This window comes from Branchiostoma belcheri, unplaced genomic scaffold (assembly GCF_001625305.1).
Source record: "Branchiostoma belcheri isolate BF01 breed outbred unplaced genomic scaffold, Haploidv18h27 scaffold12, whole genome shotgun sequence".
NCBI lineage: Eukaryota > Metazoa > Chordata > Leptocardii > Amphioxiformes > Branchiostomatidae > Branchiostoma > Branchiostoma belcheri.
The window spans coordinates 4,311,654-4,338,644 of record NW_017802602.1 but is presented as its reverse complement, the minus strand read 5'-3'; the positions used below and the strand labels follow the sequence as shown (position 1 = coordinate 4,338,644).

At 44.5% G+C, this 26,991-nt stretch overlaps 2 protein-coding genes and 1 pseudogene across 2 annotated transcripts; 2 read left to right on the top strand and 1 right to left on the bottom strand.

Moving 5' to 3' along the window:
- Positions 1-1,578: 1,578 nt before the first annotated feature.
- Positions 1,579-8,930, top strand: LOC109462708 (tankyrase-2-like). The gene is made up of 4 exons (XM_019759267.1): positions 1,579-1,683; positions 3,824-3,913; positions 8,095-8,190; positions 8,760-8,930. The coding sequence occupies exons 1-4, from the start codon at positions 1,579-1,581 to the stop codon at positions 8,928-8,930; spliced, it is 462 nt and encodes a 153-aa protein (XP_019614826.1).
- On the top strand, positions 7,376-26,523 carry LOC109462707. The gene is made up of 20 exons (XM_019759266.1): positions 7,376-7,468; positions 8,095-8,190; positions 8,760-8,891; positions 9,372-9,512; positions 9,750-9,870; positions 10,018-10,266; positions 10,765-10,884; positions 18,836-18,958; positions 19,181-19,558; positions 19,763-19,878; positions 20,041-21,215; positions 21,388-21,452; positions 21,542-21,817; positions 21,953-22,389; positions 22,488-22,613; positions 22,979-23,238; positions 23,370-23,935; positions 24,269-24,349; positions 24,499-24,558; positions 24,857-26,523. Exons 4-20 carry the CDS (start codon positions 9,435-9,437, stop codon positions 26,092-26,094), a joined length of 5,469 nt encoding a protein of 1,822 aa, XP_019614825.1. The 5' UTR covers positions 7,376-7,468; positions 8,095-8,190; positions 8,760-8,891; positions 9,372-9,434; the 3' UTR covers positions 26,095-26,523.
- Positions 16,760-18,632, bottom strand: LOC109462806 (annotated as a pseudogene).
- Positions 26,524-26,991: the final 468 nt, after the last annotated feature.

The following is a 26,991-nucleotide window of genomic DNA, read 5'->3' as shown; positions in this document are numbered from 1 at the left end:
AAACCGATGTTTTCCAGGTGATTATCGTTACAAAAAATGGAGCGAGTATATAACTTCTGATAACCATTCGCAGAGCAGTTTTTGAATGAAAAGTTTGAACTGCATAGAATACAATTCCAGAGTTTTTATACTACAAATGACATTGTGTTAGGAAAAATGATAAAAATGGCTTGAATTCGCCATCTCATCACAGACCACTATGGACAGATTATTTGTAGCAGACACCTCACAGTGTTATGACCTAAGGTCACACCGCCCCCTCGGCACGTCCGCGTGACGTGTTAATCATTGTTGGTTTGTACAAACGAATCGAGGTTGGTAAACTGACGTCAAGGTGCACTCTGACCCACGTCAAAACAAGAGCAAAGATTATGAGGTGCCGCCCTTCCCATCATTAGCAAGGTATGGACTACAAAGACAGAGATTAGAGCATTAGAGCATGATATTTCTTTAGCACACAAATAGACTTGTTGTTGAGTGAATTAGAAAGTATTGACGCTATGTTTTGATGGCTATGATGGTGACTAAATGGATATTTTCGCTCCTTTGTTGGAACAATTTGATCTACAGTATTTAGAAACGCTTTAGATGCTACGATTGTAAATAAGGCGTGTACTGGCGAAACTTCCGCGCGATCTTATTATTCGGTGTACAGTCAAACCTGTCCAAGCCGGCCACCCAGGCGACCAAAGAAAAGTGGCCACCTTGGACAAGTGGTCTCCTTGAAGAGGGTCGCCTCACAACATGACTGAGGCATAAATGGTTTGCAAGCCTAGATGTTATAATCTCAAATGCTGTAAATGCGTGTGGGGAGATTGGCACATGGAACGATTTACATCGAACAAAAACATCATCCAGTAATCAAGACAAACTGGCTGGTTTCTCCATGATTTTTCATTAGTTATCATCAATAATCAACATCAACGAAAATGATGTGGTCACCATGGACAGGTATCAGGCCTTGAGCGGACCCAATTCAGGGTGGTCGCGGTCGCGTTGGCCAGGTGGTCACCTTGGACAGGTTGCTTAATGCTTGTGTCAATGGGGAAAATTTTTGGACCGAGAAAAAGTGGTCACCATGGACAGGTGGCCTGCTTGAAGAGAGGGGACTCCTTAGCTAGGTAGAAAACGGTTATGGTGTGAACTAACTTTGAGAACTCACCTGTACGTCTTGTGACGTCAGAACTAACAGCCTTCGGGTTCTGGAGAGTCCTTCGGGTCCTAAAGAATTTTTTACCACAGCCCTTTAGCACACAGATAAACTGTTGATGTTGATTGAATTAGACAGTATTGACGCTATTTATGTATGGCTTTGAAATTATCGCTCCTTTGTTGGTGCATTTTAATATACAGTGTTCGGTAACGCTTTAGAGGCCATGTTTGTAAATCAGGTTTATACTGAGCGCGCTGTACATGATGCTCGGTCTGTTCCACTACCATAATATTATTTAGGGAAAGAAATTATATATTTGTGGGTCTGTGTTTGCGCTACAGGAAAGTACTAGATTCATCTAGTCTTAGTTACGACAGGTGTCACTAGGCAGGTGGTGTGTATCTATCTGTAGGGTCAGACCAGGCATGGACGGAAGAGAACAGGAGAACATGGAGGAAGACAAGGAGTCCGGGTCAGAGAAGTCCGGGTCTGGAGAGTCGAGTTGGGAGGACGAGGTTGAAGACGAGGAGGTAGAGTAAAGAAAACATTTTAAAAATAGAAGTGATGTACATGTAACACACAGACAAGCCCCACATTGCATATGGTGGTGTATATCTATAACAGGCCTTTTCCTCTAGCCTGATGTAGATGGTCCGCCCACCGTAAGGTGGCCTCCTTGCGGCAGGACAGCTCGGTAGTCTTTTTTGGCGACGCCTTTGGGGCGGAGGCATTGTGCAAGTACTACGATCGCTTTGAAAGAATTTCAAAAATTGCACGAATGCATTCCCTAGGGAATTGGTTCTGAGGTAGCCTTCGGCCATGTGGTTTTTGGATCAAGCAGGTAACTTACACCCGGTGCCCACGTGCCACCCATCCAGTTGCCTGGCATGATTAATTACTGGTCATTTGTCTTCTCCCCACACCATGGACCATGGACAGAGACCACAGCTGTCTTTGGTAAAAAGCACTTGATCAGGAATCTGACATTCCCTCCCCAAGAACATTTAAGCCTGGTAGGGGTGGGTTTATTCAAACAGATCACACAGAGAAAAGAAATTATCTGTCCTTTGGGGACCCACAAAATGTCAAACAAGTCCAAGGAGTAACATGCAACTTCAGATCAGACGTACAATCCAGTCTCTGGTGGAGGATAGAGTGAAGTGGAGGATGGTTAAGTTTGGTTTGAGCGAGAACTCGACCAAAGTAAAGTAAGTAAGTATGTCATCATAAAATCTATACTGCTGGAGAAGAACGACTGATTCCTCCTATACATGTATTTGGTATATTGCACCACACCTCCTCCACCCAGCCTGTAAATTTCACTACGTGCATATCTTTATAAGATAGGGAAATCTGTTTTTCTTATAATTGTGATGTGGATTGCTGGCTCCACCACATGAAATAATATATATCATTCAGTCGTCGCCTTGGCAATGATTTTTATTGCCTCAGCCTTGTTACGTCTATCTGTACAAACTTTGATGGGTTTTTTTACCTTCGCCAAGAAGGTTATGTTTTCAGTAGCGTTTGTCTGTGTGTGTGTGTGTGTGTGTGTGTGTGTGGTTTAGCAAGATAACTCGAGAAGCAGTGGATGGATTGGCATGAAACTTGGTAGGTGGGTAGGTCTTCATAAGACATAGAAACGATTAGATTTTGGGCCCCCTGGCGGCTTTCCAAGGTACTACAGCAGAACTTCCGGTTTTGATATCTCGTGATCTTGACATGCTAGGGTCATGAATTTTTAATGGCAGATAGCTCTTGGGATAGGGAAGAAGTGGCATGAGTTTGGGTCCCCTAGCGGCTTGTTCTGGAACTGCAGGTGCCTTTGTTAAAATTTTTCGAAGGAGGATAACTCAAAAACAGGTTGACGGATTGTCGTGATTTTTGGTATGTAGGTAGTTGAAGTGATGCTTGACATAATCAGATGACAATTATGCAAACCAGGAGCTAATTTGCATAATTAATGAGGAAATTCTATAAATCTGCTTCGATAATAGAACTATAAAACACTTGACATCTACTTGAGAACGAGAAAAACATCTGAGGATATAGATTATGTAAATGAGGACCTAATTTGCATAATTAATGACATATTTTTATAATTTCATAGTTGAACTGCTGGGAATTTCATACTTGCCACATTTTGAAGTTAAGTGAAGGTGAACATCAATAAACATAATTTATTCAAATCACGTCCTCATTTGCATAATTTATGAGGAAATGCTATAGTAGCCTTTTTGTTAAGATAAAGCTGTCATTGGGTGGAGAATATGATCAACTGATATGATCCATGCAAATGAGGCTCTTATTTACAAAATCAATGATTAGAAATTTTGTATAATTCGTCCACCACAAGGGTTAACATCATTTGGCGAAGGTATGAGATCGTGGAACTCTTGTTTCACACGTGTCTTGTTAGGTGTCTGTACGTATACTATGGGCCGTTGAGTCTGAAATAAACAATAAACATATGTGAGCTATGCACAAATAGAGGAGGATAAATTATATATCTTTTTATAACTTTACACTGAGAGACATGAAAGGAAGTGAAATATCAGTATGGCGGATAAATGAAGGGATAGGTGTTAAATCTTCTCACATGCTGAGTGTTGTTCTGACTGACTGAGTGTTGACAGTTGTTTCTCCTGTTCCTGTCTGCCGCCGCTATAGGCGCTGTGGGAGGCTGCACGGGAAGGAGACACTGACAGAGTGAAGCAGCTGTTAGCGGAGGGAGTCAACCCTGATGCTACTGGCCCTTGGGTTTGTTGCCATGTCTTTCGTCATTTTGCTTATATATGGTGATGAAGCATTTAAGGCTGTGCATTGAAAATCAAGAGGCAGGAGGGGCAAAACGCTTATAAAAGACACAGATGGGAAGGGCAAGGCCGCACTGGTCGCTGCACCCGTCTTCAGCTTTCAGTTTGTCTGTAACATATCCGTAACATTTCACAAAACAAAGCAATGTTTGGAATTTTTCACATTTGTACCAGTAGCTTCAGCAGCTCCAATTTTACTTCTACCAGTTTACTTCAGCCCGAAATGATATGTTTTACAGCATCGGACTCCTCTGCACCTGACAGCCGAGTATGGTCACCATGAAACTTTATCAGTTTTACTGACAGCTGGAGCAGATGTGAACGCACGGGACAATGGGGTAGGTAGACTAACTATTGTGCTACAAGAAATATTTTGTAAGATCTAACATTCATCTTCTACATAGCAATTTAAGTACTGACTACCCTTAGAACTGTTACCAACACAAGTGCACTTTTGTTTGTCCTGTTGACGTGCTGAAGACCATCTGATGTGTTTTACAGCAAGACTCTCCCCTGCACCAGGCAGCCTATAATGCCCTCCATGTGGCCCGGTTTACACTGGGCAAAATAAATCTGTCGAGAGTCAAAACGCGCAGCGGGCGCCAAATCGCCTAGGAGACTTTTCAGTTTACACACAGGGACTGTGGCTCCCGCTGCGTGCCGCTGCTGCGGCGGGCTGCGTCACATGAACCCTGACCCTGCTGCTCCGGGTGTTTGCGTCCTTGTTTCTTAGTTAGATGTACTTAATTTTATGGTCTTATTTTCGTTGTACCTTTCTTTTGCATGCTTGTAGCCCGAATCTGCCCGAATGCCTCGTTCTTTCTGTTTACACGCATAAAAACGTGTCGTACAGCTTGCGCCGCGACGCCTGACAAATTTATTTTGCCCAATGCAACGAGACCTGTGTCAGTTTTACTGACAGCTGGTGCAGATGTGAACGCACAGAACATGGTGGTTGGTACACTGATTGCTGTGATACAAGAACTATCTTTGTGCCATTTTGTAAGATTTGACATTTGCTGTTTAAAATATCACAAACAAAAACACTGTAACCAACAATTCAAGGGGCACTTTTGTCTGTTCTGGTGCAGATGTGCACGGAACGATAACGGTGGTGGACTGACTACTCTATTTCCGAAACATTTTTATGTTTTGATATTCATCTTTTACATAACGGGTTACTTGCTGAATTCTGTTAGAATTGTCAACAAAATAACCCTCTGTAAAAATGAAAGCGTCCCCGACGGAGAAACGCCCGTTTAAACGCCCGTTTGTGGTGGCCGTTTGTTTAGGACGGCTGCCCGTCCCTGACGGTAAACGGGGACTACGGACGCCTGGACAAAGGCCAGAAACGGGCCAGGACGCCTCAAACGCCTGGGACGCCGTCAGAACTGTCCGTTTTCGACGGCGTCCGGGCGTTTCTTAAGGCGTTTGGGCGCCGTTTCCGACGGGCTACCGGGCGGGCTGCTGGACGCGCTGCCGGACGGGCTGCCGGACGGGCTCCTGGGCGGGGCCGGGCGACGCTTGGAACGGCACAGGTGGGGTCCAAACGGCGTATCCGACGGCCGGACGGGTCTCTGGGGGGTGCTCAGTCATTGTGGACATTTTGATCTTGCCGCTCCGACGGGGTTGGGACGGCGTTTCCGACGGCGTCCCGTGACAGAAGGTGCCGATATAGTAATATTGAAAACAATTGCAGATTGGCATCGAATCAACAAGTAACGGCCGCCCACATTGTAACAGTTGCCGTAACGAGCCGTGAGTAAATACAAGTGAAGTAAATACAAAATACCATGATCAAACGAAAAAGATTTTCTTCAAGAATATAGAGTAACAAAATGTTGAACAGCGGCTGTAAACAGCGGTGAACATGCGACAACAGTAATCCACCATTGTGAGCGCACACAAACATAAAGGGCGAGGGTGTAAGAAAATTACAAGTGCAAACATTGCCTAAGTGGACATTTTAACATAATCGTCTTTCTTCATTAAAATTCGTATAGTATATTATTATATTCTACGTAGTTTTTGTGCGTCTTGGAAGATTTTGTATGAAAACAACATTGACGGTTGCGTTTGTAGATGGCAGCCGTGACGTCAGGACTTTCCCGGGCCGAACTTGTGTGCGGGACTTCGAGTCTCTTTTTGTGTATGACGTGTACATTTTACGGCATCATCGTTCTTTATTAAACAGCAGGTATTGTACACAATTATTCTACAAATCGTTCGTGTGCGTCTTTTTATTTTTCGGCGTTAAAACATTGAATTTCCTTTATCAGCCCGGCGGCGCATGTGACAAAATTTATGTGGGGAGGGCAGTCTCGGGGAGGACGAACAAAATATAACCGCAAACTTCTCAGCAGCCCCTGGAATTAACTAATGTTCTGTTGTGGCAATTGTAACACTGTCTTACACAGTTCCCTTGTAACATTTGACAACGAAAAATTCTTGTCCACTTACCGAGTATCCTCGAAAAAGAATCGCCGAGACAGATTGCTTCGGTACACCCAAAATTCTGGCGGCCGCTGTTTACATTCTTGGAACACCTCGTTTGACATTTTAGTCAGTCGCTGGAGATGCCCAAACTTGTGTGCAGCGTCGACGATAGATATAGCTGCTCGTATGACTGAAATCCATCCTCCAAAATTGCAGACAATCCAACAAAATGGAAAAAACTGAGGTCGACTGAGCAGCAGACGTGTTCGCCAGCCAGCCCGGTGACCGTTAAATCTAGCGCCTTCAAACTTGGCGCATGTGCGTTAGAAGCCTAAACCCCCCTGGGAAACATCGTGAAGCACGTCAGTGCCGGCCGTTGCTGTTGTCAATTAATTAATAAACGCCCGTTTCCATGCCGGACGGTTCAGGACGGGCTGGGAGCGACGGGGTGCCGTCGCTAATTTCTGGGACGGCCGTCCGGGGGAAATTTGTGGACGCTGCCAACTGTGTTGGGACGGTCAGGACGCCGTTTCCCGCTAAAGACGGGCAGGGACGGCGTCCGGTGGGCGTTTCTCCGTTGGGGACGCTTTCATTTTTACAGAGGACTGCACATTTGTCCGACCTGTTGTCATGCTGAAGACCATCTGATGTATTTTACAGCAAGAGTCTCCCCTGCACGAGGCAGTCTGGAATGGCCACCATGAAATTGTATCAGTTTTACTGGCAGCTGGTGCAGATGTGAACGCACGAAATTATGTGGTAGGTAGACTTATTGCATTGATACAAGACATATTTGTCTTTATTTTGTAAGATTTGGCATTCCTTGTCTACATAGCATTTGCTGTTTAAAATATAACACAAAAATTTCACCAACACACAACAATATACGAATTGCATATTTGTATAGCTCTATAGCAGTTTCCGACCTATTGTCATGCTGAAGACCATCTGATGTATTTTACAGCAATACTCTCCCCTGCACTGGGCAGCCTGGCATGGCCACCATGAAACTGTATCAGTTTTACTGACAGCTGGTGCAGATGTGAATGCACGGGGCTATCGGGTAGGTAGACTGATCGCCGTGAAACAAGAAATATTTCTGTATCATCTTGTAACATTTGACATCATCTTCTCAATCTTCTTACTTAGTGGTTTATTTGCTGACTACAATTTAAATTGTTGCCAACATGAATCTGGTACGGATTGGAACGCATGGGGCTATACAGCATATTATCAACTGTCGGAATATATCATACATTTTTTGGTGTCATAAAGCATGGGTTGCACATACAGTATTATGCATATGGTGCTCTGTATACACGAAAATAGCCCCAAATTGTACATATACTATATGTACAATTTGGGGCTATTTTCGTGCAACGCATGACACCGCAGCAAAACGCAACGAATGCGGAAGTAACTACGCCATCGCATGGCAAAAAAAGCCAGTGGTCGATGACCTGATTAAGACACTAAATTGAAAAATATTGTGCAAAAAATGTCAGAAGGATCTAAGTTGCAATGTTACGGTGATTATCCATAATTAGAAACAATCAGTATGAATGGCAAAGGTAGGGAATGGTTTCAAGCGAGCTAGGAGTCATTGAGTGATGTAAATATATACATTCATAAGAGGTTGCTATTTGACCATACTAAGGATGAAAAATTGCACTGTCAATGCCCCAACAGGAAGACACACCCCTCCATGACGCAACTAGATCGGGCCGCCCCAAGTGTGCGGAAATACTGCTGCAGCACGGGGCTGATGCCGGTCTCAGGAACGAGGTCAGTCGGTTATTCGGCTTCTCTGGTAAATAACTGACCACCAATCCAGAAATACAATACTGGCTTTACTTCTTTTTGAGAGAAACCAAAAGTAAGACTTTTTTTAAAATGATGATCCACTTAAATACATACACTACTGCCAGAGGCAATGAGGGAGCTGTTTTGGAAGAAACACAGAAATCACGATGTGTTCTGATATTCCTGCATGGTATCACATAGACACGAACCAATTTCTTTCTAGACATGGGCTTTGCTGCTGTACCTACTGTATATGTTTTCGATGCTTAATACATATTGTCTACTCATTCAGTCGTGATGTACATACATCACGATGATGATACTACATACATTACGGTCCGAGGCAAGGAGGAAGCTGTTGTTGGAATTAACACAAATCACGATTTGTTCTGTCTGATATTCCTACATGGTATAACATACTTACATGTACTATATACTGTGTACTGTATATGTTTGAGATGCATAATACATATTGTCTACTCATTCAGTCGTGTTTATTTCAAATATTTCAACATTCATAAGGCTATAATTCACTGCATGTTCATTCCCAGTATGGTCAAACGGCGGAGGATATCGCTGCAGATGAGGACATCAGTAACGCTGATCCGTACAACAAAGATGATGAAGAACGAATCACTCGTGGTAGAAAGGAAATACTGAAGCTTCTCCGACAACAGAATAATGTGAGTCGCTTCAAAACTTACATGATGCAAAAATCATGAAGCATTATATCTAAAGAATATGATTGAGATGACTGTAAATTTCTTGTCTAAAGAATATGACTGAGATGACTGTAAATTTCTTGTCAATCATGTCGGTTCACAAACAACTGCTGATGATATTAAACTATTAGTTGAAGATGATATCCCCTGGTACGCATTCTAGTATTTTTTTAGTTTTCCTTAGAATTTTTGTATTCTGCTTGGCAGGCTGGAGAGAGACGCATTATGACTATCATCAAAATTGCGTAGAAACATTTCGTTACGACACGGTGCTACGAGGGAGGTTGGAAGGCATGTGATCTATCTATAGAGACATGTACGTGTATATGTACAGATTAATGTCAAATTTCAGCCTGCTGCAATGACTAAAGTGTTTCAGAAAGAATTGTAGAACCGCCCTCATACCAAACAAAACTCACTTTCACGTGTGCATGTTTACAGGAAGTCTCCACACGTAAGAAAGGCTACGATCCTGTACTCGTCCGGTTCTATGAAGAAAGCGGAATGACCGAGGCGAAGAAGGATTGTCCGTTGATAGAAGAAGCAGCTAAGCAGAGCGGGAAAACAGTTGACCAAGTGAAGGTGTGTCTTTGTGATGACTGGTTGATCCCTCGAGCTTAATCAGTTGATTCTTATCTCACTAAAGGCTGAAACGTTTTGTGCTGATAGAGGAGCTTAAGCTGGAATTGTTGGTGTAACTCGTAAATTTTCTGTAGCAAGAGCCTTATGAAATCGTACTCTGTGCCTCAATTGAATTGTGATTCATTGTTTCGTTGTATCATCCTGGTTAACAGTCATGCCATTTGTAATGCTTTTCAGAACTTCATCGGCAACTATCGTAGGAGTAAGGGCGGCAGTAAGCGGAGCCTCCCCACAGATGACATGGGGGCTGAGAACGTCACGGGACATCGTGAAGACTTAGGGATGTCTGCAAAAACGGGTAAGGTGTAACACACAACCATTTAAGTTGTTGAATACTTGACTTAGTAGATCATTCTATCTCAGACGTCAGCTTTACGTAAGTGCACGAGAAGTAAAGTGATACAATTATAAATGTCTGATAAAATTTTAAAATCTTCTCATCCAGGAGACAGCAGTGTTCCACTCGAAATACAGCTGCGGGGTCCTGGAATGCAGCAGCTGTACTCCCAGGCCTGCCGCCAGGGGGCGCGACCGGTGCACAGCGTGCGCGGGCTCGTGGTTGGTCAGTTCAGATCCGGGAAGACGTGTGTCGTCAGGAGGCTGACAGGAGAGAAGGCTGTGGAGAATGAACCGATAACAGACGGCATCGAGATTTCACCCAGCGTGAAGACCAAGACTTGGCGGAAGGCAAAAGGTCCGAAAAAATATGTTAATATCTATCACCTGGCAAGACATTATAGTTCTTGCTACTTAGAGAGTTTGGGCCCATAAGTACGTGTCATGCAATGATACATGATCATTTTGCACAAATTAGCATAAATTATGCATTTTTAATGACAACATTTACATTAAATTATATGGGATGTTATGAATATTAGAAACCATGTGTAACTTGACAAAAACATAAAATTCTATTGTTGAAACGGAAATTACTAAATTTTACAAAAAATGCCTGCCAGAAACCCAAAAAATCATTATCTTATTCCAAAAATACAGAATCGTTGCCAACAACACTCTAGGGAAAGTCACCAAATTTGGCCGTTGTAGCTCTAGCCGTTCAGACGCTATGTGACATCAAAGTTGGCGCGGGAACTTTTAGCCCCTCCCCGGTCTAGATAGTTAAGATGAAATTGCCAAACGGGTCTCAGCTGTAACAACGAATCATACGGTATTTGGCACCTATTGCTTACAGAGGAGCCAGACGAATTCAAGGAAACTATGGCAGAACGATTGGCAGAACAACAAGAACGGGACAAACCACGCACCCGGACATCGTCAGGGGCCCAAGGAGCAGTCAGGAAAAAGTCTACAGGTATCCAATATCACTTTTTCATATCAATGGACATAATATGCACATAATCATGAAAGTTCATCTGTGTTCCAACACACAGTTTACAGAGAGATCAAATTATCAATTGATACAGAGAGGTCAATTGCTTACGTCACGTATAAGTAAAATCTCGTGTGAATAATGTCACGAGTCTGTTAACCGTAACTCTCGCGAGATAACGTTGTGAAGTGATTGGTCATTAATTATCCTGATGAAGGCGACAGTGGTCGCTGAAAATTTGATCTCTCTATAAACTGTGTGTTGGAATAAAGTTAAACTTTTTATTATGATATACACATGTACAGGGCAACGCACACAGTCAGGACAACGAAAATGCTTTTGAAAATTAGAATCATAACGTTTTATTAATTATCCTACAAAAACTCGGGGAACATAAGACAAATCAGACACAGTTTGGCCGGAAAAAGGGAAAAGCTTTAATTTGTGACTTTTCCGAAACAAACACCAAAGGAACGGCCAAACTGCAAAACATAGTTATTATAAATTTTAGAAAACCACCACCTACTCCTTTTCTTTCTCTTTAGCTTCCTATGATATCATACTTGAACATTGCTTTGGGGTTACGAGGGGTGTTCAAAAAGTTCTCGGCCTCACCTAGAAAACGCCAGGGCAGTAAAATTTTTCTTAAACTATTTTATAATATAGTCCTCTCTAACTGCAATGCACTTGGTCCAGTGATATTCCAGCTTTGTTTTCTCCTTGTGGAAGAAGGTTGCATCTGGACCCCCCAGATAGGCCTATACCGCATAGATGACGTCATCATTACCATCAAAACGTTGACCACGTAAGTGGGACTTGAGTTTAGGAAACAGGTAGAAGTCCAAGGGTGCTAGGTCAGGTGAATTGGAAGGGTGGGGTTAGACTGCAAACCCAAATTCGTTTGCTGTTGTCGCTGACCCCTGTGTTGTGTGGACAGGTGCATTTTCATCACGCCAGCTCGGAGCTTTCCTCTCCTTTTCTCTTTGATCGTTGCCCTCAAATGTCGTAATTCTGTTTTATAGTACTCCCCATTGATGCTTTAACCCCTTAACATGTAGTTAATCATGATTACTTCCTTACTGTCCCAGAAAACAGAGGCAAAAACCCTGTCAACGGACGAAACTCGCTAAAACTTCTTTGGGGGGCGGGAAAAATTCTTCATCCATTGTTTGCTCTGTTGTTTTGATTCGGGGTGAAAGTGGTGAACCCAGCTCATCTTGAGTGACAAATGTTTTGAGGAAACTGCATGAATTGGACTGAATTCGTTCCTTGAAATGTCCAGCCTGTTTAACTTCTGATGTTCAAAAAACATTCGAGGCACCCACCATGCAGACAGTTTGTTCATCCCCAAGATGTTCGACAAAATATTGTGAACTGATTCATAACACAGGCCAAATTACCTGCTACATGTTGGACAGTCTCACATCTGTCATTCACTACCATGTGTTGGATAGCCTCAACTGGACTGTCCGTGGTGCTGATTTGTGGCATCCTGACCTATGTTCATCTTTTGTGCTCTCCTTGCCACGATTGTAGCTAGTAACCCCGTTCTTTATATTTAAATAAGAAGGGGAGTCATCACCAAGTGTCTTGACCATGTCTTCATGGATGTCCTTAGGAGACACACTCGATACACTTGATCACAGCACACGCTTCTGTTGCGGCCATTTTGTGATTTTGCCCTGACCGACCCCATTTTCACGGGGCGTCACGTGCTCATTAATGAATACAAAAATTTGAATTTTTTATGTGCAGTGATGTAAGACGTCATAGTATACAGCTATACAAAAGAATAGGAGTTTGACCTTTATTTTCTAGGTGAGGCCGAGAACTTTTTGAACACCCCTCGTACCATCCCAGGAAGGAACAATATAACAACAATTCAAAAATATGAACTGTTACAACTTATAACAGTATAACTGCTGTCAAACTATTCAGGCTAACAACCATCATTACTTCTTACAATAGTTCACTAATAGGGAATCATATAAGAACATGCGCAACAAACTAAAGGGACCTAAACACATAGGTCAACTTGTAACAATAACATTGTCTCCTAACAAAACCATCTATTAGTGGTCTACGATGTGGTATAAGATACTAGTACTACAAAGCCATCTTACGAATGCTAGTCACCATTCTGGAACATAGACTTAATCGGGTGGCTAAGGGAACTTTCAGATACAGCAAGTAGGCGTCCGAACCCTAGTCACCCTGAAGGCGAATCAAGTCAATAGGAACACCTGAACGAAAGGCAAAGGTGGCACCACCTCTACGTCCACTATGTAGTGAGTATCTAGCTGGGCTTAAACCTGCTCTAATCAGGATCTGCTTGAAAGCCTTATCGAAAACACTCTGAGTCAAAGGTACAAATCCTGATCTATGTGGTCTCGTAAAAGCTGCGATAGTATCAAAATTGCGATTCAACTTAACCATATTACAGTATGCCGATACAGGACAAAGAGGAGAATTCTTGATCTCCATCACGGGAAAGTGCAATACTCTCTCAGCACACTGTAATGTTTTAGACCATCTAATTCTGATCAGCAAAACTCCTCTATGTACAGCAAAATCATGCATAGTGAATGATTTTCTCTGAAATGTGAAGAAACTTAAAAGAATCACTGTCCATATGGTTGCCTGAAACGAGTCCGAGGTATCTAACTGTTCATGGATCTTGAGTAAGACTTCTGGGGTGAATGGCAGCTTTTGATGTGGCGTATGTCCCATTTGTTTCTTCAGTCCACGTAGCACTAGTGTAAGGGAGACCCCTCGATTGCGATCTAGTCCTACACTCTGATTGATATGTTTTCCCACCTAGTTGTGTAATACATGTCTACTATTGTTACCCCTCAATGTATATCTCAGTTCCTTTGCGGTATGTCACCTTCAAGAGCACAGTTATTTCTGGTGTCGACCTTACAACCACAGTACCTCGCTTGATAGAAGCCTGGTGTTATTGTCAAGCTAATCTGACAGCCCTCTGTGCCGGAATTAGACAGTCTGCAACCGGTAATTACTCACAGCAAGGTTTGGTAGTCACTAGTATTGCACCGGAAATCCAACTATGTTGTGACTGTAAGACGAGTGGCAGGCGAGGCCGGAAGGGAAACCTACCTCCCCATTCCGTATGTGGTTAGGCCTATATGTCGATTTCTTCCTATAAACAAACTAGCTGTATCAAAAATATTGACAATTGGAATGTTATATTTGGAGGGGTGTACAGCGTCGGGACCCGGTTCACAAAAAGGACGTGAACCCGGGTACGTTGACCTAAAAGGTTAACAAATAATCTTAAGGTGGAGGTTATTGGCAAGAAACGTGCTTTGATTCCACATCTCGGCACGCTATATCTCAGCGGAAAACCTTCAAAAAGTTGATTGCTGATATCCAAATTGAAATATTTTATCCAATCCGTTCTTGAATTTATAATCCGAAAAGACAAATTTGGTGATGGGAGGAACCCAAAGTTTTCGAAAATAAAAGAAGAAAAACTGTTAGAAAGAGAGAGAGAGCGGCTTCCGCGGAGTCGGAAACACGGGGAGCCCTTAGCGACTCGGCCAACAACTCTTGCCTCAGACGCCGAACTTGGGCTTCCCCCGGGCTCTGCGCGGAGCTGTGAAGGGAGTTTCCCATCCCTATCCACCTGCCACTCATCCCTTGACTACTGTGGACTGCAGCGAGAACTCAATAAACCATCCGAACGAACTTGGGAGGCTCCTGTCTTTCACTCGGATTCATCACAGCTAGAGAGGACTGTCCGGGGACCTCTAACCCGGATCTGACCCCTTACACTAGGGCTAGATCCATAGACGAGAAAGCCGCGGTGTCTAGTCCGAACAGAATGTGAAAGGTTTTAATACCACTGATATAGTTTGCAATTGATGATGGCGCCCGAAAGGAACGACTGAGAAACTCAGCATCAGTCTCCAGGGTGTCTACTGTTGACGGAAAGGGCGGCAAACCGTAGAACGTACAGAACAGCATGTAGGTTTGTAAATGTGTTCTCAAGTTCCCCCAAGTTCCTTCAGCAAAGTCTGCCCGTTTAGTCTGACGCACTCGGTCTCGCAGTAATGTAAGGTCTTTGCTGGCTGAAACAAACAAACAAACAAACAAACAAACAAACAAACAGAACAGAACAAATGCATTAGAACCTTAACATACAGTCAATAAGGGCACTCCAAGATAAAGTCTTCCTGGAATACCGGAATCTCACAAGTGGTCTGGTGTCGTGTGAGACTCTTGAACTGCTGAGAGTGATACGTTGACATGTGCCATCGCGAAAGATGATCTGCAATCCGATTGTGGGAACCTTGAATGTGTGTGGCCTTCACCTGGAACTCAAATGTGGCAGCCAACAGTCATAATTCCCTCGCACACTGCAACAGTTCCCGATCACGAGCATGGCCGGAGTTTAATACGTGCAAACATGCCATGTTGTCGCAGTGTACCAAAATTCGCTGTCCAAACCATTGGGGTGCCCACTTCCGTGCCGCGACTACAATTGTTAACATTTCAAGCACGTCGTGTATCTTTGATCCAAACTGTTCCAAAGTCCGCTCGGGAAACTCGCAATGGAAGAACTGACCGTTGGAGAAACCGCCGCACCCCGTGGCACAGGCATCTGTCATAACCAACTCGTCAGGGTCGCTGTAAATGTCTGGAACCATCATCGATACACCGTTGTATGAATCCATAAACCGCTGCCACCACTTGAGATCTAACCTGAAATCCCGTGTCAAGCGAAGTCTATGGTGGTTCCGTCGTAGTGAACGCAATGCCTCCAACATACGTGATATAAACAGTCGTCCAGGAGGCACACAGGATGAGACAAAAACGAGCTTACCGATCAGGGACTGGAGTTCGCGTCTAGTGGCCTTCTTCTTGTCCAGCCACGCACTAACAAGCAGTCTAATCTCTTCTAACCGGAACTGTGGAACGCGTCTAGTCATAGACACTGTATCGAAATCGATTCCTAAAAATGTCATACACGTAGTAGGGCGCACTGCCTTCTCTGGAGCTTCTTCCAAGCCAAGACTGCCCAAAGTGTTCTGTATCTGTATCTGTATCTGTATAGCCGGTATAACCGCCTTTCGGCGTAACACACCAGCTAATGTGTGAGTATGTTCTGTAAATCTGCGAACGCTGCATCAGCTAAAGATGGAGTTTCCGCTCCTCCGAAATCATCTAAGTAATTACACACATCATAACCTTTCTCCCGCTGAATATAAGTGACGGCTGAAGTCGTTGTTTGGCAAATGTATGCTGATGATCTGAGTCCAAATACTAATCTAGTGTCCACATAGAAATCACCTCTCCAACTGTACAATAGATATTTGTAGTCCTTAGGGTCCACTGGCAACTGCCGGTATGCTCTCCTTAAATCTGTCTTATATAACAAACAACCTGGTCCCTTATTCAAAATCATTTGAGTCATTGTGTCGACTGATGGGTAAGACAACTGTATCGTGCCTCCTAGATAAGTATCCTTAGGTACTGCTTCATTCAATGCATGGCCAAATGGGAAACTAAAGTCCACTACTACTCTCCTCTTATCACTGTTCCGTTTCTCCACTGTTTGTAATGGTAAAGAAACCACTGGGGACGAAAAAGGGTTCTTTGGAAACGGTCCCGCTATGGCACCTAGGCGACGCTCTTCAGAAAGAAAATGATCAACATGTGAAGAATACGTTGTGGCAGACTTATGATTCTTAGGATACAAAACTGCAGGCGGACTATAGAGTTCTTCCTGAACGTTGATGGGCCAACCGAAATCCAAATAATCCACTATATGCTTGTGCTCGTAATCTTTGGGTAACTTTCTCCAGGTATGTATATTCAGATTTGAGTCCACCGGTCTACGAGCGCCAATATAGTTAGGAACATTAAATGCCGATACCTCTTCATGTAGCCTGATCGCCTTGTGTGCCGCCACGTGCGGGGCCGGGTCCCTGGGAGAAGTGGGCGGAGTTACCGAAGCTGCGATTTGCTCTGTCTGCCGGGCCCCGAAATGGCCGTGGTTTGTGCTGGCACTCTTGACTCGGGTGCGGTGCCTGAATCTCCCGAACTATCAAACACGCACTACAGACGTGTAGCAGTGGGGCGTTCCATCGTGTGCTCCAATGCCCGGAGGGTAGAGAACAGGACCCGGTCTGGAACTCGCCACAGTAGCGAGGTCTGCTTGCCGACACTCGAGCCTCTTTCACAAGCCCCGCCCTCGGCGCGTTGCCCGCGTTGCCCCGAGCAACCCTAGCCTGTGTTCGGTAGTGTCTTTCCCTGATAGCATCAAAGGCACCGCGGTTCCCCCATGCGAGCGATCCGTATTCCATCCCATACAGTAAAGATGCGTGAACTTCCCGTACTGCAACCCAATCATAGTAGACAGCATCGAACATAAGATCTGCTAGGTGAACCAACTTATGATCTGCGTCCGTAGATACACGATCACGATCGAGAACATTCTTAACATAGCCGTGCACAAACATGGGTAGGGATAACTCGTCATAAGTCACGCCCCCTTCTTTACCATATCCCGGGAAATGCACCCGATGTTGTGGCCAATCAACTTTGACCCGACGTGTACCCGAACCATTAATAGTACGGTTACGACCGCTCTTACCTGCACGACGTCGCCTCGTAGAACGTGAGCGGGAGTCGTACGAAGATGTGTCTGAGTCATAGTTGCGCCGGGAGCGTTTGCCTTTCTCTTTCTTCCTGCCGCCGACCCTAGTAGCGCTCCTCTTCTTACGCGACCCCTTGCGACGCTTGCGCTTGTCTGGTTTTCTCACGAAACCCAGCTCTGACTCTGTTGTGTCGGATGACAGCGTTTGGGCGGATCCCTAGCCTCGGTTTTCTACTTACGCGACCCCCTGCGACGCTTGCGCTTGTCTGGTTTTCTCACGAAACCCGACTCTGACTCTGTTGTGTCGGATGAAAGCGTTTGGGGCGGATCCCTAGCCTCGGTCTTCTTCTTACGCGACCCCTTGCGACGCCGGCGCCTCTCTGGTTTTCTTGTGTATTAAAGCTGACTCCTCTGTGTCGGACGACCGCCCCGATTCAGTCTGTGATGATGTTGAAGTTGAATCAAAGTCGCTCTCGTCAAGGCGTTTGTCGCTGATCCTCCTCTCCTGGCTTGTAACTGGATGTAACAAGTCGTCCAAAGCCTTGTCCACCTCTTTGACCAATTTCCTAGATTCTCTCAGGTCTCGTATGTCAGGCTGGTCTTTCCCTTGTGCATACTCCCTGCTCCGATCACGTGCGTTTTGGCGAGAAACCTGGGGAGGGGGTTCACTTCTTGCTCGAACGCTGGCTTTCTCTCCGCCGTAATCCGACGATTTCTTTAGGTTGTATGATCTAGCCAACCTCACCTCCTCTTCCGCGTCTTCCGAGAGGCTGTCCGACCAGGCCTTACGCACTAGCTCCGGAACTTTACTGTGCTGCCGAAGGCCTCTGATCTTCTCCTGGACGTTAGCAATACCCCGCTGTCGTCCGAAAAAGTCTTCATCTGAGGTTCCTTCTGGTCGCTCAAAAGTGCACCTGCCACGGCCGTATGGTCCCGGGTCCTTTCACTGGTAGCCGACACACGGAACATCGTCTCTTCTTCTTCTTCTTCTCACGATCAGACTCCATATTCGCAAAAACACCAGATGAAGAGACAAACAAAAGCAAGACCGGCACCCGCGTACCGTCAAGTCGAATGGCGTATCATGTGATCGTGTCAAAGGTTACGGGCCGAAACAAAAGAAACAGGGTTTTCTAGACAATTAACAAAAATTACCAACGGTCAATTTTTCCCACATTAATCTACAATGTATGCACAGAACACGAGAATTGGCACCTCTAAATCGTTTCCATGCGTCATCTAGAAACACACACATAGAGATGAAGGGGCAATAATATCTCACTGACTTTCTCGTGTTTATATAAAACTCAGGAAAAGCACAAAAAACGACAAGGAAGCGGACTTTGCAAACGCAGCAGGAGAAACCACCGAAGGACGAGACGCCGACGCAAAGTCAACAGACACAAAAACTGGAGGAAGAAGATGAGAAAGAAGGTGAGCATAGATGTTTTCACAAGTAAGAAATGTACATTATAGAAGATAAAAAGGAACTGGTTGCTTTACACTATACGGTGTTCTTTGTTGTAAATGTATGTCTTTGAGCCAAGGAACTATTTGCAAATGTAGTAATTGGTCTCTACAGAAAAGATGCAAAAGAATGAATGGCAATAAGATTTAAAGTAAGATAGATTAAACAAGACAAATCTTTCGTTGCAGGGAGAGAAGAAAGTGTGGTCACGACTAGGTCACGACAAACACAAGACATGCCGGATGATGTCAAAACAAAAGCTCAACAGCGACTTCAGAGTGACGAGACGGTTCGGCAGCAAACACAAGACATACCGGATGATGTCTTAGAAAAAGCCAAGGAGCGACTCCAAGGTGGCGTGACCGAGGAGCAGCTTGGAACAGCCGAACACCCGCGTCTCTCCCTCTGGGACTTCGGCGGCCAGGCCACGTACTACGGCTCGCACCAGTGCTTCTTCACGTACCGCGGGATCTACATCCTGGTCATGTCACTGCTGCAGAAGCTGTCCGACCCAGTTCCTGATCTGGACTACAAGGCGGCAGCGGACAACCTCGTAACTGGAGGAGGTAGGTACTTTTTTTTTTAAACTGTAAACCTACGTGGTGACAATGCAGTCGGGCTGAGTGACAACATCCATGTGAGGACAATCAACTTCAAAGCTTGAACCTGATAATTGAAATCGCATAAACGTTTGTAACGTTGAAAAGCTGAAATGATTAGGCAAAGATAATTTCGTACACAAAAATAATAAGACGTCTCTACTTGCCCAGACTACTTGGACCACTGGCTGAACTCAGTCCGCACACACACCCTGGTGCACGGGCGGGAGCAGACAGGAGAGCCGCGTGTCGTTTTGGTCCTCACGCACAAGGACAGAGTCGATGAGGTATGGGGAATGGTTTCTTGTCTACGAATGGTCTTAGCTTATCTTTGCCCTAAAACGTGTAGTTAATATCATTGGCTGCAAGGTTCAGCCTTGGGTTGTTTTCTCAGATTGATCAACAGTACGTTGAAGTCCCTAAAATGAATTTGTGCTCTCATCTTTTAGTCGGACATCGACGAGTATAAGAAAGACATACGTGATCACATCCGCGGTAAGGCAGCCGCTAAACACGTCTTACCAAAGATATTTGTCATCGACAACTTCAACGAGGAAAACAGCGACATTGACGAGCTCCGAGAATACCTCCGTGAGGTGGCGAAGGGTCTGTGGTTCATGGGCCAGGAGGTGCCGATGACTTGGCTTCATCTGAAGTCCAAACTGATGGACAAGAGGAGAGAGGACGACCCATTCTGCCGTTTCCAAGATGTCGTCGATCTGGCCCGGAGTGATGACGTGGGCATCACGGACGACAGCCATGTTGCCGACATTTTGACCTTCCTACACGACCTTGGTGACATCATCTTCATCAACGAACCCGTTCTCCGTGATCACGTGGCCCTTCGACCCCAGGTGATGATTGACGTCTTCAAGACCATCATCACCGTCCCGGAGTACCAACAGGACAGGAGCACGGATGGGGAAGTTACCGACATGTGGAGGAGGCTGGAGACGGAAGGCATCCTCAGTGACAGGCTGTTGACAATCATCTGGTCCAAAGCAGATCAGAAGATTCAGAAACCCTTCCTACTGCGGCACAAACACTTCCTGAAGCGACTGATGGAAAAGTACTACCTCCTCTGCAACGCCACGTCGATCGTAGGGTTTGATGACACTTCAGGTGATCCTGAGAAAGAAGAGATATACTTCGTACCGTCTCTACTGGCCACAAAGCCTGACGACAGCACCTTGTATCCTGGGCACATGAGGAGATACCAGCATCCTCTGTATGTCGTATTCGACAACATGTTCCTCCCAAGTGGCATGTTCTATCGTCTACAAGCCATCTGTGTGCGAAGGTTCGGTCTTCAAGAGTCCCACGTGTTCGCCGGCTGCGGTCGCTTCCCTACCGACGATGAAAAGCAACAGTTCGTGATAACCAAAGTGAAGCATTACCTGAAGGTAGAGCTTCTGTCGGTTGAAGCTGAAGATCAGCCAGTGTTCACACAGGCCCTTCCTGTTAGAAAGTTCCTCAGCAGTTGTCTCTTTGAGATCAAGGAGAAGTGGATCCCGTCCATCCAGTATGACTGGTGCTTTGGGGAGGAGTCAGAAAAAGAAACAGGAACACCAGTATTCTACCCACTGTCTGACATCGAGCAAGAAACGGCAACGGGATCCAGTCGGTGAGACCGGTTATATTTTCAATTTTTCAGTGAATCAAACCATTTCATTTGATAAGCATAGCATTCTTCTTGCACGTTTATTGAAACACACAAGGTATTCGCATGTCTTGTATGTCCCTAACATTGCACTGTCAGTAAGCCATATGTGACTAATTGATAGTTCTTATCACAGTTTTCCAGAAGACTTCATCAATGTCTGGATACGTGGCAGAAATGATACGACAACGTTCTGTGCAGGTAAAACATTCAGATGTCTGATTTTGTCTAGTTCATACTCTTGAAATAGTGTTTTAAATCGTTACTGATAAAACATGTTACACATGCAGAAAACTCAGGTGGTTCCGGACCCGTGATGATAGAGCCGACGCTGAACCCAGACGCAGTCCACACGATCGGTCCTGTCCTGGACTGTATGGAGACCTGCAGAGGGCTGAGTCTGGCGCAGTGTGATCGGATCAGACACGAGCTAACATCCGTCAGCAGGTTCAAAGAGTTGGTTGCCACCGTCAACAGGGCCGGAGACATGTGCCGTCGTTTGCTGGGAGCGTCCTTGGACGTTTGTCTGCCTGAGAGAGCACCCATGTTCCCCAGGGAAGAGAGAGGTACGTCTTCCCTGGCATTAGTTTGACGCCTCTGATTTATTTTCCTCCTTCCATGATGCTTTGTCATGTTTAACAGCTTGTTTGTTTGACACTTTGTTCATGCATTAGAATTTTAATGTTCACATTTATTCTCAGGGAACGAAATTGTTCTCCTACACATCGGAGACTACAATGACAAGCTCACCCAGCCACTGTTGAAACAGGCAGTCCAATCGTCCAGCAGGTACGGTGTAACAGTGTCTGAAGACGTCATCGAACCAGGAGAAATCATCACAGACAAACTCTTGCACCATCTTCTCCAACGGAACGTCAGGATGGTCGTACCGATCATCACACCCCAGACTCTCCACAGCAGACATTGGTCCACGCTCGGGTACGAATTCTGTGTACAGAACAAGAACCTGGTCTTCCCGGTCTTCGCGTACCCTGAAGGAACCAGAGAGCGTTTGCTAGAGGTGCTCGGCAGGCGCTGTGCGGGGATGTTGGATATGGCATCAACAGAAGTACCAATGGCTGAAGAACCACTGTCCAGTACCAAAATCAGTCTCACTGCTGTGCAAATCCTGAGGAAGGTGCGTTCATATTGGTAGTCATGATCATTGTGCACGATAATTCTTGAAAGTCTACTTTGTTTTCAGACAGAATAACTAACACAGTATTGTTTCTACAGGCGTCGTCTTCTGTTGTGCTGTACACACGCCAGATCACAGCTGCAGGATGCACGGTTGTGGAGGATGGTGTCACTATCTTCTTTCCGAAAGGATGCGTCAAGAAGAAAAGGTCCATGTCTTTGGAGGTACGATAGTCTTTGTTTCCGTCTGAATTGAGATACTATTGCTGTAGTGTATGCGGGCTTGTTTATTGTGTCTGATAGTTAGACCGACCTAGGAATCTTTCCTAGCGACAGCTTGGTCTTCTTGACGAAGTAGAGGAAACCAAAGCTTAAATAATAGCACTTTTTTTTTGTTTCCTGGACATGTCTCTGTTATTGGTGGAGAAGACGTCGACGAAATGGCAAGCCACCAATTACGATCATTTTATAGTAAATCTTTTGACACAATGTTTTTCTATGTAATACTCAATCCAAATGTAACTTACATTATCATTATCTAGATCTACATTATGGCTTTTATTCAATACTCTTTTTCCAAAATTTGATAGGTTGATATGCTGCCCATAGATGGGACCATGGCAAACAGTTTCTCAGCTGTGACACCGGTAATGACCGTGCACCTAGACACTGAGGAAGACTTCCTAAAGCCCGTCACTGTCACCCTGCCCTGGACATGGAAAAGCACCTGTGACCTGGGCAGAACCATCCTGATTAAAAGGTCTACTGATGGCCATCAGTGGTCGATATTAAGCACCGAGGTTCGGGAGAACAAGGACACGATCACCTTCACAACGTGTCACTTTTGCAGGTAAAACACTTATCTTGATAAAAAAATCAATAAAACATCGAACACGAGTAATTTTTGAAAACTAAGATGACCCAAGTAATTATTGGTTAAACAATATGTTAAATCTATTTTCGTAAATTCAACTGTTTTAGCGTTGTCGGTGCCAAGAAAAAAGACAACGCTGCAGAAGCCTCCACCTCTTCTGATACAAGTACAGAAAAGCAGGACGAGGCAGCCAATCAAGAGGCAACTGAAGCTATAGAAGTCCTTGTAACAAGGTACAGTGACGACAAAGTGCATCTTATTATCAGTCCCAATGAAGCAACGACAGACGACAAGCGCATTCATCTGCTGTGCATCGAGAAGGGCAAAAAAGTCACGGAGTATTTCAGAGCAGATAACTTTAAGACACCACCGCCGTTCCGACAAGAGGTCACCATGCACAAGAAGGAGAGAATCCGTGCGCGGTTTGGTGAGGAAGAGGACGTCATTGGAGATCCACGTGACATTCCACCGGAGCCGCGTGGTATTCAGTTCGTCTTCCCGCCGGCGAACTGTAACCGAATCTCGGTCAGACTGAAGCTGCGAGATCCGCAGATAGGAAAGGGGAAGTTTGAAGGAGCAGTCCATTTCACATTACTGTCAGAAGCAGGTGAACCAGTAAATGACCCCATCTGTGGGATAAATTCAGCTCATGTCTACCTGCACTCTCTGCAAGGTAGGTGCTGTTTTGATGTATGTACTAGCAAGCGTATAAGGTACTAGTTAAAAAAGAAAGACAAGTCACAAAATTGATCTTGAAACAAAATAGCCAGTTATATGAGTAGAGCGTCCCAAATACAACCAAAGAAAGGGACTTGTAGTTAAATAATATTTTCCATTTTAAGGTAGATCATTGGCTTCTTGTTTTCCTGTACTGGTTATTTGTGTATGATAATGAAAAGTATGATACAGAGAAAAAACGAAGTTGAACTCCTTTGTGCACCCCACTAACTATGAATTGTCCTTTATTTAAGCTGTAAACATTTTTCTTATCGTATGTCCATTGCAGATGAGGGGAAGACAAGTCAGGTTCAGCAGAAGGAAGGCACTGTCACCATGACCAAGGCGTCCAAGATACAACATAAGAAAGGTCAGATGTAACATGATAATTTTGTATCATATTCTAAATGCGTCATCGCCTTTGCCTGAGAATTATCATTCCGTACGACGGTACGTCAAACAAGAAAAGGGAATCATATGGATAACACTACATTCTTAACAATCTTATATTGATTACAGGTGGAAAGAGGAAAGCCAAAACTCGGCATGTTGGCCCCCCGGTAAAGCGACCTAAGCAAGGTATGGATGAAATCATGCATAATGTAAAAATAAATATGTACAGAGAATGTTTTGTCCGGAAAAAGATTTTAACAAAAATTATTGGTCTAATTATTATTTTTTTTAAATTGCGTACATACGACACAGAAACCGAAATAGATATTCAGCTAATAAGAAATTCAGAAATGTTGGAGCAACAATCGTTTTAATCAAATGGATATTCAAGCAAGTATGGTTTCATTTCGCTTGCATTTTACCAGTTACAACTCGAAATCAATTTATCTTATTGTGACACGCCTACATTGTTTTTGAATTGCAGAGTTCACGTCTGTTCTGATGGTTAACGATACGTACGGCACGTCCCATGGAGGTACCTCCGCCACCACCTCCACCACGAACCGTCAGGTGGCGAAGTTTCTAAAACTTCATGGTGCTACAGTTCATGTTACAGCTTTGCAAGCATCTGAAGAAGACAAGAGGTGTGCCACAGAGGATGGTGTCACTTTGCATTTGCCTGTTCGAAATCCCAGGGACGAGAGGACGCCATCTTTGGAATGGATAACCTTTGACCACAACAATCGCTACCCAGGCATACCACAGGATCTAAAGTGCATTGTGGGTCATGTAGATGTCACAAGTGGAGCCGCAAAGAACATACAAGAGAGCCGCTGTCAAAACGCGAAATTGGTCCTTTTCAACCACGACATGCCAGAAGAGACGGAATACTACAAGGGATCTAAGAAATCGCTGGCCGCAAGGAAGAAGATGAAAGACATCCTCGAAGATGCAAAGAATGCAGATGCCGTGTTCTCCTTGGGAAGAAGAATTTACGACTACTTCGAGACGAAGTACATAGCGCTTAAAGACAGCAAAACACGTCAGCACTTCTTATTTCTCCCAAGACCATCCCCAGTGTTTGAAGCCATCTCTGTTAGACCAGGAGCAGGGGAGAAAGTCGTGCTGACTGTCGGGAGAGTGACCGAAGTGGACAAGCTGAAAGGCCATGACCTGATAGCACGGGCCATGGGGGACGTTACAGAGAAGATCACAAACGTCAGATTGTGTGTTCGCGGGATAGATGAAGATGACTGGGAAGCAAGCAAGAGAATCCTGGAGGAGAACCTGCACAGTGGTAAGATCAAACCCACCCTGCTGCCATGTGGAACCCAGGAGGACATCGCTCAGGACATGCAGCAGGCTCACCTGGTCCTGATGCCGTCCCGTGCCGAGCCGTTCGGACTGATCGGTCTGGAGGCCATCGCAGCAGGCATCCCTGTACTCATCTCTGACAAGTCAGGGCTGGCAGACATGATCAAGGACTTGATTAAGGAGAAGAAATGCCATCCAGATATGAGGCACAGGATCGTGAAAACCAGCGTGAGGGAGTCTGACATTGGAGACGACGCAAAAGAATGGGCAAAGAAGATCACAGACACCTTGGAATACTCTGAGGCAGAATTTGACAAAGCAGCAGAGTACAAGAAGAGGTTGTTGGAGTCCAAGTACTGGGAAGAGTCGCAACAAAACCTGTTGAGGGTCTGTGGCTTGAATGACTGACTCTAGACGCGTCCACTCTCCCACGTGTCAGATTCACTAATTGCTGAATTTGATCAACAGACTTTTGAATGCAATCAGTGCGGTTCAAAAGTAAAGTAGTGACTGACAGTGGCCTCATCTATTAGTTGCCATGTACAATTTCAAAGATGTACTAATTTACATTGACACTGTCTATTGCCTCCATACAGGCCTTATCTATCATGTACGCTGCAATTATCTAGGACGACGTAGCCCGTGGTTGTGGATTACTTTTGTACATGTAGTATGATATCAATAGGAACTTGAAATGACCAAAAAGGCGTAATTTTCAATCCCGTGTAATTTTAATTTTGTATATAAACCTGTATGTATCAAATGGAGAGTCATCTAACATACATATAAGCATGGCATGCACCGGCAAGCTATTATGATAGTCATATTTAGAGTACTTTGAAGGAAATTTAATAGATGAAAAAGAATCTAATGTACATATACACGTTTTAAGTGTGGGAACATTAGTAAGTTTATACTCTTTTATAACTTGAATATTGTTTATTACTTACAAGTACTGTTTTGTATCCTTGATATTGTAAGTTTAGAATTTGTTAGATGTAGGTGTAATAATATATTGTGTTTTTTTTTGTTTGCCTGCAAGTATTTTGAAAATCAAGGGGTACTCTTAGCTTTATCTGTTGGTTGAAAATCTGTATCACTCATCGATGTCCTTTCTAATGTAATTTGCAAAGGAGTAGTTTGTAAATGAGTTATAACTTCAGCAGAACTTTGTTGTAAATTCAGCCTTAGATAATTAGTGTCCCAAGCATTCCCAATGTGATTTTTACGGCTTTCCGTTGTTTTTCAAGCTTATGAAAATAATGGTTTTACAAATGATATTGGATATGTTGTCTGTCCTTATTT

Coding starts and splice junctions, on each gene's coding strand:
- LOC109462708 (XM_019759267.1), top strand. CDS start 1,579: ATGGACGGAAGAGAACAGGAGAACATGGAGGAAGACAAGGAGTCCGGG. Junction 3,914..8,094: donor CTGATGCTACTGGCCCTTGG/GTTTGTTGCCAT, acceptor ATGCCCCAACAG/GAAGACACACCCCTCCATGA. Junction 8,191..8,759: donor ATGCCGGTCTCAGGAACGAG/GTCAGTCGGTTA, acceptor GTTCATTCCCAG/TATGGTCAAACGGCGGAGGA.
- LOC109462707 (XM_019759266.1), top strand. CDS start 9,435: ATGACCGAGGCGAAGAAGGATTGTCCGTTGATAGAAGAAGCAGCTAAG. Junction 10,885..18,835: donor AGTCAGGAAAAAGTCTACAG/GTATCCAATATC, acceptor TATAAAACTCAG/GAAAAGCACAAAAAACGACA. Junction 18,959..19,180: donor GGAAGAAGATGAGAAAGAAG/GTGAGCATAGAT, acceptor CTTTCGTTGCAG/GGAGAGAAGAAAGTGTGGTC.